General features: G+C 37.5%; 1 protein-coding gene across 1 annotated transcript in view; it reads left to right on the forward strand.

The window, feature by feature from the left end:
* LOC445857 (ras GTPase-activating-like protein IQGAP1) overlaps nt 1-12,110 on the forward strand; it is an 81,600-nt gene that overhangs the window by 59,558 nt on the left and 9,932 nt on the right. The window contains exons 21-34 of the mRNA XM_018255372.2: nt 785-856; nt 940-1,009; nt 1,905-2,113; nt 3,228-3,383; nt 3,728-3,891; nt 4,496-4,720; nt 5,717-5,857; nt 5,942-6,026; nt 8,275-8,507; nt 9,479-9,611; nt 10,373-10,475; nt 10,704-10,839; nt 11,303-11,390; nt 11,635-11,847. Coding sequence (XP_018110861.1) covers nt 785-856; nt 940-1,009; nt 1,905-2,113; nt 3,228-3,383; nt 3,728-3,891; nt 4,496-4,720; nt 5,717-5,857; nt 5,942-6,026; nt 8,275-8,507; nt 9,479-9,611; nt 10,373-10,475; nt 10,704-10,839; nt 11,303-11,390; nt 11,635-11,847 — 2,028 coding nt within the window. The remainder of the gene's footprint in view (nt 1-784; nt 857-939; nt 1,010-1,904; nt 2,114-3,227; nt 3,384-3,727; nt 3,892-4,495; nt 4,721-5,716; nt 5,858-5,941; nt 6,027-8,274; nt 8,508-9,478; nt 9,612-10,372; nt 10,476-10,703; nt 10,840-11,302; nt 11,391-11,634; nt 11,848-12,110) is intronic.

Genomic DNA, 12,110 nt, shown 5'->3' on the forward strand with positions numbered 1-12,110 from the left:
TCCTAAAACCCTTCATTATGTACTAACATTCTAGAAATGTTTACATTGGATATAACAAGAAATTGTGAGGAAGCTTTAGTGACCTCTTAAGTTAGCCAAATGTTGTGTAAGCAAACATTACATTTGAAAGGCATAAGAGTTTTTCTGCTTCTGCAATTGTTCTTATGCGTCACTTACTTTCTATATTTACTTCAGACTGTGGCAAATCCACCGTCTAATAACCAATATATATAAATATAATTCTGTTTTTGGGTTGAGCTGCCCAATAACTTTGCTGTATTTGTCAATAATAACAATTTGATCTGTTTACTAGTGGGATTATGAAACAGGTAGAAGTAACAAGTATCTACTCTGTAGCAAAGGGCATTTACACATGGTACATGTTGTTGCCCACCTGAAACCACATTTCGGGCAGGTGACAAAATGTCATAAATAAAATACCTTTACTTAATGACCACAGAATCACTGTGTCTAAGCGAGCAGAACTGAGTTTTTGTATAAAATGCTACCACCCTCTGCATTTCCAATTGCATTGCAATTTCAATTCTTTGTAACCCAAAGGTGGTTTTCACATTTTGCAACCTCCACGTACAAAATCCCCTGTATGCTATTACACTTAATAGGTTATGGCTACACAGTAGCTTTTATTTTTATTAGATATATGTAACAGACCTGACACAGTGTTATTCTGCAAAGGTTTAAAGTGATATTGACACTTTAAATAAGCTTGCCTTTCGTTTCAGTGGGAAGAAAGGTGTATAGATAACTTTGTGCTTTTCCTTAGATTCAGTCTTACACCAGAATGCATCAAGCCAGGAAGAGGTACAGAGACAGACTGCAATACTTCAGGGATCATGTACGGACATGGACATATGTATTTGTATTTATTCATACAATATGTATGGTGTTCTTAACTGACACTGCCTTCTTTCTCTTCAGATAAATGACATTGTGAAAATTCAGGCTTTCATTCGTGCTAATAAAGCACGGGATGACTACAAGACCCTCAGTAAGTGCAACATAAATGTTGCAAAGGCAAGAACATGCATATCTAGGGGTTTATCCAATGATGATTTTAGTTTCAAAACAGAATGTATTCTTCTTTTAATGGCTGAGCTAACATATTTAACCATTTAGGAATTTAAAAATTTAAATTATATTCTTAAAGGGATTCTGTCATGGGAAAATAATTTCTTTCAAAATGCATCAGTAAATAGCGCTCTCCAGAATCCTGCATTGATATCCATTTTTCAAAAGAGCAAACAGGTTTTTTTTGTTTCATTTTGAAATCTGACATGGAGCTAGATAAGTTGTCCGTTTTCCAGGTGCTCACAGTCATGTGATTAGTGCTCTGAATAACTTCAGTAGCTTTTCACTGCTGCACTGCAAGTTGGAGTGAAATCATCTCCCCACCAGACCTTCAGCATAACAATGGGAAGGTAACAACTCCCTGACATCTGCATTGCTAAAAATGTTCCCATGCCCCACCTATTGGTACAATTGAGAACAACAAGTACTGCTAACCCAAGTTGCAGCTCCTTCAGTAACATTGAGTACTTGAAACAATAGCTTGCCTGAAAGAAGTTCCATTGTGAAGTGCTAGCTGGCCTTTCTGAAAGCACATGGCCAGGCAGAATGACCTCAGATGGCTGCCTACAACTTAATAAATTAGTTGGTACAAAAATTATAAATTATGTGCAATGTGTAATTTATTAATATAAACCATTATCATAATAATCATGACAGAATCCCTTGAAATGATTTCCATTTTTTCCTACGATTACATAGTTACAGAAACATAGAGATTAAGGTTGAAAAAAAAAAAATGTTCATTAGGTTCAGCTTTTCAAAGTTTTTAATTCATATCTTTGTGCTACTAATTTATTTTCTTTTTAATTTCATAGTTAATGCTGAAAACCCACCTATGGTTGTTGTACGTAAATTTGTCCATCTATTGGATCAAAGTGATCAGGATTTCCAAGAAGAGTTAGATGTAATGAAGCTGCGAGAAGAAGTTGTGACTCTCCTGAGATCCAATCAGCAGTTGGAGAATGACCTTAATCTTATGGACATTAAGATTGGTCTTCTTGTGAAAAATAAAATTACATTGCAGGTATAAAGCATATGCATATTCTGAAAATTCTGCATGGTCTGTAAACCAAACACATCAAGTTTATGCATTTGGGATACAAAAACAGGAAAGCCGGTTAAGTTCTTTATAGGATTAGGACATACATAGGGTATTGCAAGGTATTTTCCTGTATTAAAAGAGGTATAGATTGACAGGAGAAGAGCATCACACTATATATTTATAAGACACTGGTAAGGCCCCCACCTAGAATATGGAGCACAGTTTTGGTCTCCAAGCCTTAAAGGAGTTGTTCACCTTTAAATGAACTTTTAGCATGATGCAGATAGTGATATTCTGAGACGATTTGCAATTGTTTTTCATGTTTTATTATCTCTGTTTTTTGAGTTATTTAGCTTTTATTCAGCAGCTCTCCAGTTTGCAATTTCAGCAATCTGGTTGCTAGGGTCCTTAGCAACCATTTATTGATTTGAGTAAAAGACTGGAATATGAACAGGAGAGGGCCTGAACAGAAAGAGGAGTAATGAAAAGTATAAATTCGTAGCCTTACAGAGCATTTGTTTTTTAGATGGGGTCAGTGACCCCCATTTGAAAGCTGGAAAGAGTTAGAAGAAGAAGGCAAATAATTCAAAAACTATAGAAAATAAATGATGACCAATTGAAAAGATGCTTAGAATTAGCAATACTATAACATACTACAAGTTAACTGAAAGGTGAACCACCCCTTTAAAATGGATATTAAGGGAATAGAGTCCAAATAGACTGATAAAGATGAGGTAGGAAGGGTATAGAAGGCCTCGGTTATGAGGAAAGGTTGGCTAAGGAGGGATTGTTTGCACTGGACAGAAGCCACATATGGGTACATTGCATATACAAGGGCACCATACAATAAACTCTCTTATGCTCCATCTCCATTCAAATTTGAAGAAAAGAGATTTCATCTCAAGATGAGTAAAGGGTAAGAGTTCTGAAGTTGTGGATTTTTGGCTTTGAGGTTGCACTGTAACAATGTAGTATTTTTAGTGACAGTAAGGCCACCATGGTTCGCTTTTCTCATTTAATCGGGATAATCAAATTAAAACTGAAATATTGTTTGCTTATGTTTCTGTCTAATTGAGTTCCTCTGCCTTTTCTGCAGGATGTCGTCTCTCATAGTAAGAAATTAACAAAGAAGAACAAGGAGCAGCTTGCAGATATGATGATGTCAAACAAGCAAAAGGGAGGTCTCAAGGCCCTGAGCAAAGAAAAAAGAGAAAAATTGGAAGCTTATCAGCATCTCTTCTATTTGTTGCAGGTAACTGTTTTCCTGTGAGAACAAATGCATCTCCTTTCAGTTGTGTATATGAGTTGCATCTCAGAGGTTTGTCTTATAAAGTCAAACAAGCAAACATTTAGATTGTGGGGTAAGATTCATGCATTTTAATTTGAGTGAAGGTGCTAGCTTTGGCACACCATGGGGAGGAATTGAGTATTACAAGGAACATTGATATCCTGGTCCTCTCATAACAGCATGTCATTTGATGTGGATATCAGAAGCACCACTTCATCTAGGTTTATGTAGATGATGTATGCTTCACATTGTACCATTTATTTGACAGTAGAGATATATACCCTACGTATTATTTTCTTTCATTACAGACAAACCCAACCTACTTGGCCAAGCTTATTTTCCAAATGCCCCAGAATAAATCCACCAAGTTTATGGACTCTGTTATTTTTACCCTTTATAATTATGCATCCAACCAAAGGGAGGAATACCTGCTGCTTCGTCTCTTTAAGACAGCCCTTCAAGAGGAGATAAAGTAAGATTTTCTATGTGTGTAAGTCTACTTAGGGAAATCAACTTAGAAATAAAATAAAGAGATAAAACGGTTTAGGTTTCCCACACCAACCACAATATACTGCAAACATAACTCTTGGGAGCTACAGGTTTTAATGATCCTGCTGAAAGTTTTCTCTTTCCATTTTGATGTATTGGCCCTATGTGTACCACACACTGTAATGGAAGTGCAACATACTAGTAAGTACACATGCTGAATGTTAAAACACACTTCTTGCAGTCAGTGGGCATCGGTTTTGTCTTCTGTGAGTCTTGTTTATGTGGTGTGTGTTTAGGGTTATTGTTCTGTGACTCTGGTGGGATGCATGTGTCCACAGTTGCTTTGCTGGATGTATATTCAAAGAGGCTGTGGTTTTGCTTTCTCAAATGTGTGATGTTCTTTGCCATGTGTGTGCCCAGGCTGGCTGTTTATGTTGCATATATAGTAACATATGTCCCCCTGTAAATATACAACATTAGACAGCACTGCACTTAAATATATTATAATTATGTAACATGTCCAGTAACAATCACAAGAATTCATTGCCCTGTGACATAATGATGGGTATTTTCATTGGACTCCATAGATCTAAAGTCGATCAGATTCAGGAGATTGTAACTGGAAACCCAACAGTTATAAAGATGGTGGTGAGTTTTAATCGTGGTGCCCGTGGACAGAATGCCCTGAGACAGATACTCTCCCCTGTGGTGAAAGAGATTATGGATGACAAGGCTCTAAACATCAAAACCGATCCAGTTGATATATACAAGGCCTGGGTCAACCAGATGGAATCTCAGACTGGAGAGGCAAGGTAGGCTTTTTGTGAAGCTACAGTACAGTTCAGCATCTTCAGAAGTCCTGTTATGCTTGTCTATATTATATTAATTTCCTTTCAATGGGTTGTGTTTTTTGTATAGACATATGTAAACATGCAGCTCAGGCAAAAAATTTCTGATATTGTGCATTCTCTTGTATATACATAGTTACATACTGTAAGATGGGTTATAGTGTATATAAAATATACTATTTGTAGTTTTTAGTATCACAGTAGCCTTTTCCTACTCACTTCCTCATAAAGGGCAATTAAATTAGTCTGACAAGATCTAGTGTGCATAGACCCATCCTCATGCAAACTCATATTTTTGTGAGTTGCAGTGTAGTCAAGTATCTTATCCATTAATTACCCCTATCAAAAGCTTTCCTACCACTCATGTCAGATTAACCAGATGCATTTTGCGCTATTGGGTGCTTCATCAGAGGACCTACTCTAATGAAGCGCCCAATAGCGCGAAACGCATCAGGAGGGAGTGGCTGACATGAGGTAGGCAGACTGGGGGGGGGGGAGACACGGCATTGGGGTGTGTTATGCTAAAAAGCTTTGTTTGGATATATTAATGTGAATTTTACTATGGATGAATTGCACAAATAAATGTTTTAAGTGAGACACTGTGCATGTCTTTAATTTATATGTAACACATAGTATTGGACCCGTGCACAGTTCTCACTAAAAGATGACATACACCCCAAAGTTAAATTGTTTCTATGATATCCTTACTTATTGTACACTTTCCAACACTTACTCGTATTGTATTGTGCTGACTGTATTGAAGGAAAATTGAATGCCGTGCACCCAAAGATCACTGTATAATTAAACATGCACACACTCACACCATTCCCCCACCTACTGTTATATGTTTCTCACTATGAAAATCAATGTATTTAATGTATATGTAGATATTGATGCATAGATTATGCTTTCTGGTAGATTTCTACCTCTCTAACGGACATTTTCTTTGTTTTTTTTTAGTAAGTTGCCATATGATGTCACACCTGAGCAGGCCATGTCTCACGAGGAAGTGAGAACTAAACTTGAAGCATCTGTCAAAAACATGCGAACTGTGACGGACAAATTTCTTGCGGCCATCATTAGCTCTGTGGACAAAATACCGTGAGTTATCTAATCTGTTTTATGTTTCTTTTGCACATCCTTTCCTCCCTTATGTATCTTGCTAATGTATCTCTTTCCCTACAGCTATGGCATGCGTTTTATAGCCAAGGTTCTAAAAGACACACTGCATGAAAAGTTTCCTGATGCAGGAGAGGATGAGTTACTCAAGGTCAGTACATTTATACACACACACACACACACACACACACACACACACACACACACACACACACACACACACACACACACACACACACACACACACACACACACACACACACACACACACACACACACACACACACACACACACACACACACACACTGTGAGCTGTTAATCTTTCATGAGGATGAGTTACTCAAGGTCAGTACATTTATATATATACACACACACACACACACACACACACAATGTGAGCTGTTAATCTTTCATTTTATTATATTAGTATTGCTTTTATAGGCACGTTTTTTTTTCTAAATTCTGAACATATGTTATAGTTGCCCACACAATAAGGTGACAAGCCAGTCCCGAACTGTACAAAAATACTTTGTAGATTTTAGGTTATGCATTATGAATATATGCTCATGATTTGTAGATTTTTATAAATAAAGCAATGATTGTGGTTTTTACACTTGCTTTTTATAGTTCTATCTACTTCTAGCTCAGTGCTGTTGAGCGTGTATATCGTTTAATTATATAATTTGACATTTTGCTAAGGGACTGTTTACTGCAACTCAAAGTCTATTTTCAAACACTTTTTCTGTTTTCTTTTCCATGTTATATAATACATGGCATTGGTATTTCCAGCTCTTTCTTCCTAAACTTGGTTATTTTGTGCTCTCTGCTGGTGACTTGTGGATTAGCAGGTACTTGCATGCTGCCTCAGTTTCTGTCCTGTTATTGCAACCATTTCTCTTTTTGCCAACTATGCTGCACTGTTTTTGAAAGCTTTTCTTTTCTGTTCTTCTAGCTCTTTCTTCTCTGCACTGAGACATCGGTATTACACTAGTTCTGCAGGTGAATCTCTCTTTAATCCATTTTGATGGGCTAACCAGTCTATTAACAACACGTTTATTTGGAATGATTGCAGTCAAATCATTTTAATCACTTATTTGCATCCACTGAACAATAAACTGTCCACAGTTTCTCCTAACACAGTAATACACTGATTCTGCAGAAGGTTGTCATGTAGACGGGCATTTTTTCCAGGTGGAACTAGACTGATATTATGTAGATATTGTGCACTATAGAAGCCAGAGGCCACGGATATCCTAGGCTATAATTGCAAGATGCACAGTAATATTCTTGCAAGTTACTAGCAGTTAGGCAGGTTAAAATAATTGAAAGATTGAACTTGATGGACGTGTGTCTTTTTTTCAACCTAACTTTAACTATAACTATATTACTATGTTAGGGTTACAGAAAAGAATTGTGCATTCTTCTCTTTTCACTAGACAAATTCAAAGGGAAAATATCACCAAAAACTGGGATATGCTTCTGAAAGTGCATCAGCTTTATACTGCCACTCCTGTTGCACCTTATGTCCAATGTACAGAAACCCATCGTAGAATTTCTGCATCATGCATACTGAGCACTTTGAATGGCTGTACAGCAAAACACTTATATTTTGATTCACATGGCCACCATTCCCTACATTTTTTTATTATTAATAATAATAATAATAATAATAACATATTTAAAAAGTTTCAGCACATTTTACAGTGCTGTACCTTTAATGGGTGTGGATACATAAAGCATGCACATTCCATACAAATACTCACTGATACTAGCGGTAAAGACAGAAACGTAACTAGAGGGGGGCGGGCCCTGGTGCAGCCGGGCCCCCCGCCCCCTCTCCGTATGCCCGGAACTGGTCGGGAATTAGCGGCGCGTGAACTGGCCCTGGCCCGCTCGCACCCCCTGCTCCCCCGGTAGTTCCGCCACTGGGTAAAGAGGGCCCTGCTCATTAGATCTTACTTTAAGCGGCAGATTTATAAAAATTGTGAGATTAGAGCTCACCACTGAAAAACTCACCCACCTTCTATTTAGTCCTATGGGATTTTTAGAACCATATTGATCAAATGGTGAACTTTCATCAGTGACACTGGTTTATGCTGTAGGCATCGTGTTACTTCAGGGTTTTAGCTGCCCTATTTCTGCTTGAAAGGGCAAGCTTGGGTTGTGAGATTGAAGCTATTTTCCTTCTTTATAAAAATGATTTTGCACCTATTGTCACTCACGCAGAGTTAACCTCAGGAGCTGTGGAAGTGACATCCAACAATGGTAAATTATTGGATATGTATTTTGCTGGCTGAAAGGCACCAGCCACTCCGACCCATGGTTCCCACAGGATCTGGGTTACTCTATGTTTACAGCTCTGTTGTATCTTCTCTCAGCAATGCTTTTGTCTTTTCAGATTGTGGGAAATCTGTTATATTACCGCTACATGAACCCAGCCATTGTGGCACCAGATGCCTTTGACATCATTGACATCTCTGCTGGAGGGCAGCTCACCACAGACCAGAGAAGGAACCTGGGTTCCATTGCAAAGATGCTTCAGCATGCTGCATCAAACAAGATGTTCCTTGGGGATAATGCTCATCTAAGTACAATCAATGAATACCTTTCACAGTCCTACCAAAAGTTCAGGTCTCTGCAATAATTCATTTCATTGGTTAAACGAGAAGATTAAAAACCTTATTACTTTCACTGGCGGGCAAGCTTGAGCAGTATGGAGTACAAACAGCACCATTGAATTAAAGCAGTACTGCGCAACTTTTTTTAATTCAGTAGGCCAGTTAGCAGATTAGCAATTTGTTAATTCGCCTGATTATATTAAAACAATTGTCATAAAATTTTTTGGAGACCATGGACGGGCTGCCTAAGAATGCAATAGAGGGCCACTTCTGCCTCATGGTCGTCCATTTGTTCAGCTCCCTATATGCACAATTAAATGTAATTTAAGTTTACTTCTGAATTAACATTGTTTTAAGAATATATATATATATATATATATATATATATATATATATATATATATATATATATATATATATATATATATGTATTTTTTCTTCATGTGCTGTATTATATATCATACGTCCACATGCATAATGCTGCTTGTCTGCCTGTACCTTTTAATAAAATGCAGGCTGGGGTTGGTGGCTGGCATCTCTGACTTCTTGACATGGTGATCAATGACTAGAAACATATGCATTTGAAGCTAGATTGGCTTCAACTGCTTGTGCTCCTGGATGCTGGAGAGCTGTAAAAAGCTGCCACATTTTCTTGAGGAAAATCACAATAATGTGATAGAAACATTGGAATTTCAGTTACTCTAACTGAACTTTTTTGTTGCTCTGTACACGTTTTACCTGCACCAAGGCAGGTTGCGTTTTTGTTTGGTGCTTCTCTCTCTCTCTCTCTCTCTCTCTCTCGATCTCTCTCGATCTCTCTCTCTCTCTCTCTCTCAATCTCTCTCGATCTCTCTCTCATACATAGATATATATACCATTGGGTATCTAATTTCTTTGTATGCAACATAACCTTATTTAAATATTCCTTAGAAATACTGGTACTTGCTTAGTCCTATACATAAATATATGTGTTCTTCTCCACAGGCGCTTTTTCCAGTCAGCTTGTGAAGTTCCTGAACTCGAGGACAAGTTTAATGTGGATGAATATTCAGATCTAGTGACTTTAACCAAGCCAGTTATCTATATTTCTATTGGAGAAATTGTTAACACCCACACTGTAAGTAGTCTGCTATTTAGCAATCACAAAGTTCCCATCTTACTTTCAGCTGTACCTTGAATTTGTTTCTGAAACTATACAAAAGGTACTCAAAGTCAGCATACCCAGTTTCATCCTGGTGCACACCCCTGTGGTCATCTTCCACCGAAGTATAATAATATATATTCAAATAGTGCTCATGGAAATTACACTTAAAAAGTCCTTATTTTTTCCAACCCTGGCTCTGACTATGAAGATTACTAATACTGTACACTTGAACAGTGTGCAACATTCCATACAAATATCATCAGTGGAGAAAATGCTAAGTGTGACACTGGCCTAAGAGAACAGTGTAGAAATAGGAATGAAGTGAAAACCACACTACACAAGTGTGTACAGTATTAGAAACTTTCATGGTCTAGATACACAGCAGAGTTTTGTTCCGTGTATGTGAAGCTTGTTTGATTTTATAGCACCTATTATAATAATATATGAACCCAGAACACTACAATACGCACTGTTTTTCTCCCTCATAGCTTAGTCCTTTCATTTTAGCCCTTTTAATGTATAAATCCTCAAGACTTCTGTCTACAAAGTTTGTCTTTCTTACAAGTTGTTTAGTAAATGTTAAGATACATGCGCAGTGCACTGTAGTAGAAAAGACAAAAGCTGCGCTATTTTCTATAGCAATTCACATATTCATTAGCGTCAGTTCTTTGTAGGATAGCAAGTCATTAGTAAATGGCGTAACTAATGCTGGGGACTATTATATATTATTTCAGCTGCTTCTCGACCATCAGGATGCTGTAGCACCAGAGCATAACGATCCAATCCATGAACTTCTGGATGATCTGGGAGAGGTTCCAACCATTGAGTCTCTTATTGGTAAGCAACAGTTATACCATATGTACAAAACAGAACTGATTGGCATACGTCTCCTGATTTTAAACTTGCATATGTGAACGCCTGTAAAGGAAAACCACAAGGTAGAAGATGCTTCCTTTGAAACACTATTCTAAGAATGGTCATGGGTGGGATGTCTCAATCCCATCTGGCACAGCTCTATAGTTAAAGGGTAACTGGCTATTTATTTATTCATTTATTTTAAATTAGGGGAAGGACCTGGCTCTGCAGGGGACACCAACATTGATTCACTGGCAAAAACAGAGGTGTCACTTACACTAACTAACAAGTTTGAAATTCTTGGAGATGAAGATGCAGAAAAGGATGCAAAGACCATCATGCTGAAGTAAGATCCTAATCTCTGCCTGAGTTTGGCATTTACCCTTTGATTTCTCTGCAGTCTTTGTTACTCTTAGCATCTATATTGTGTTTTAGGGCTGCGGCACACAGGCAATATTGTCTACCATTGTATTTCAGCTGGTGGTTAAATGTCCCAAATCATGCTGCAATCTTTCATTTACTCAAATTGCAACTGCATGACAGCTGTGGTACTGGTGCTTTTCATCTTAAAAAAAAAAGTAGAACATTTTCATACAGATCAGTGCCAGTACCAGTGCTATGGTGTGTTGCCCATTTAAGTGAATAGAATTCAGCAGTGGCAGTTTTTCATGCTTCTCAACTGGATGAAATAAACTGGCAGAGGATACATGCTGCATGTTATCAAATGTAGAAAAAAGTATTCTCCATTACATCAAGCTCCCTTTTATTAACGCATACAAAACTTTTTTTTTCTTCTCTTTTTAATGTAGCACAAAACGTCTCATTGTGGATGTTATCCGGTTCCAACCTGGAGAATCTTTGGCAGAAATCTTACAAACTCGAGCCACCAGTGAACAGGTAGAAAACAAAGTTGTTGCACAGGTGTTGCTGTGTAGTTAGAGACAGATATAGGTGCGCTTTTTTATATACATTTTAAATATAACGATTATAAGTGTTTGACAGGTTTAAGTTACTAGGTTAATTTTGTATTATGTATGTGAGCAAAAGAAAATGCAGTTTTGAAATGTTATTCAGCATCTAATGTCAAATAAGGGAAGCATTTGCCAGCATGTGCTCTACATCTTGTGTTTTCATGTAACAGGAAGCAGACCATTTGCGAGCCATGCAGAGAAGAGCTATGAGAGATGCAAAAACCCCAGACAAAATGAAAACAGCAAAGAGCCTAAAGCAAGACAGCAACCTAATCCTTGAGGAGAAGAAGGATAAAATAAAAGCTGGTTTAAAAAAGCTTGCAGAAATGGGTATGGTAAATCCAGATAATCAGTACCAGGATCTCATCAATGATATTGCCAAGGTAAACTGACATGTAGGGAATGTATATCGTACCATAAAAATCCCAGAATTATGCAGTGTATTGGAAATTGTAAAACAGAAGGTTGTATTGGCTGGACAGAAAGAAAAGAGAATTTACAAAAGGCAGTATTTCATATCAAATCAAGTAGCTCTGGCTAAATCTTTTGATAGCTGTATAAAGGATATACTTCACAGACCTTATGTAAAAAACTGAGCCTGTTTTCCTTCAAAGTAATGTGGGTAATGTGGCATATAGGTGCTCAC

The sequence above is a fragment of the Xenopus laevis genome, chromosome 3S, assembly GCF_017654675.1.
Source record: "Xenopus laevis strain J_2021 chromosome 3S, Xenopus_laevis_v10.1, whole genome shotgun sequence".
Taxonomy (NCBI): domain Eukaryota; kingdom Metazoa; phylum Chordata; class Amphibia; order Anura; family Pipidae; genus Xenopus; species Xenopus laevis.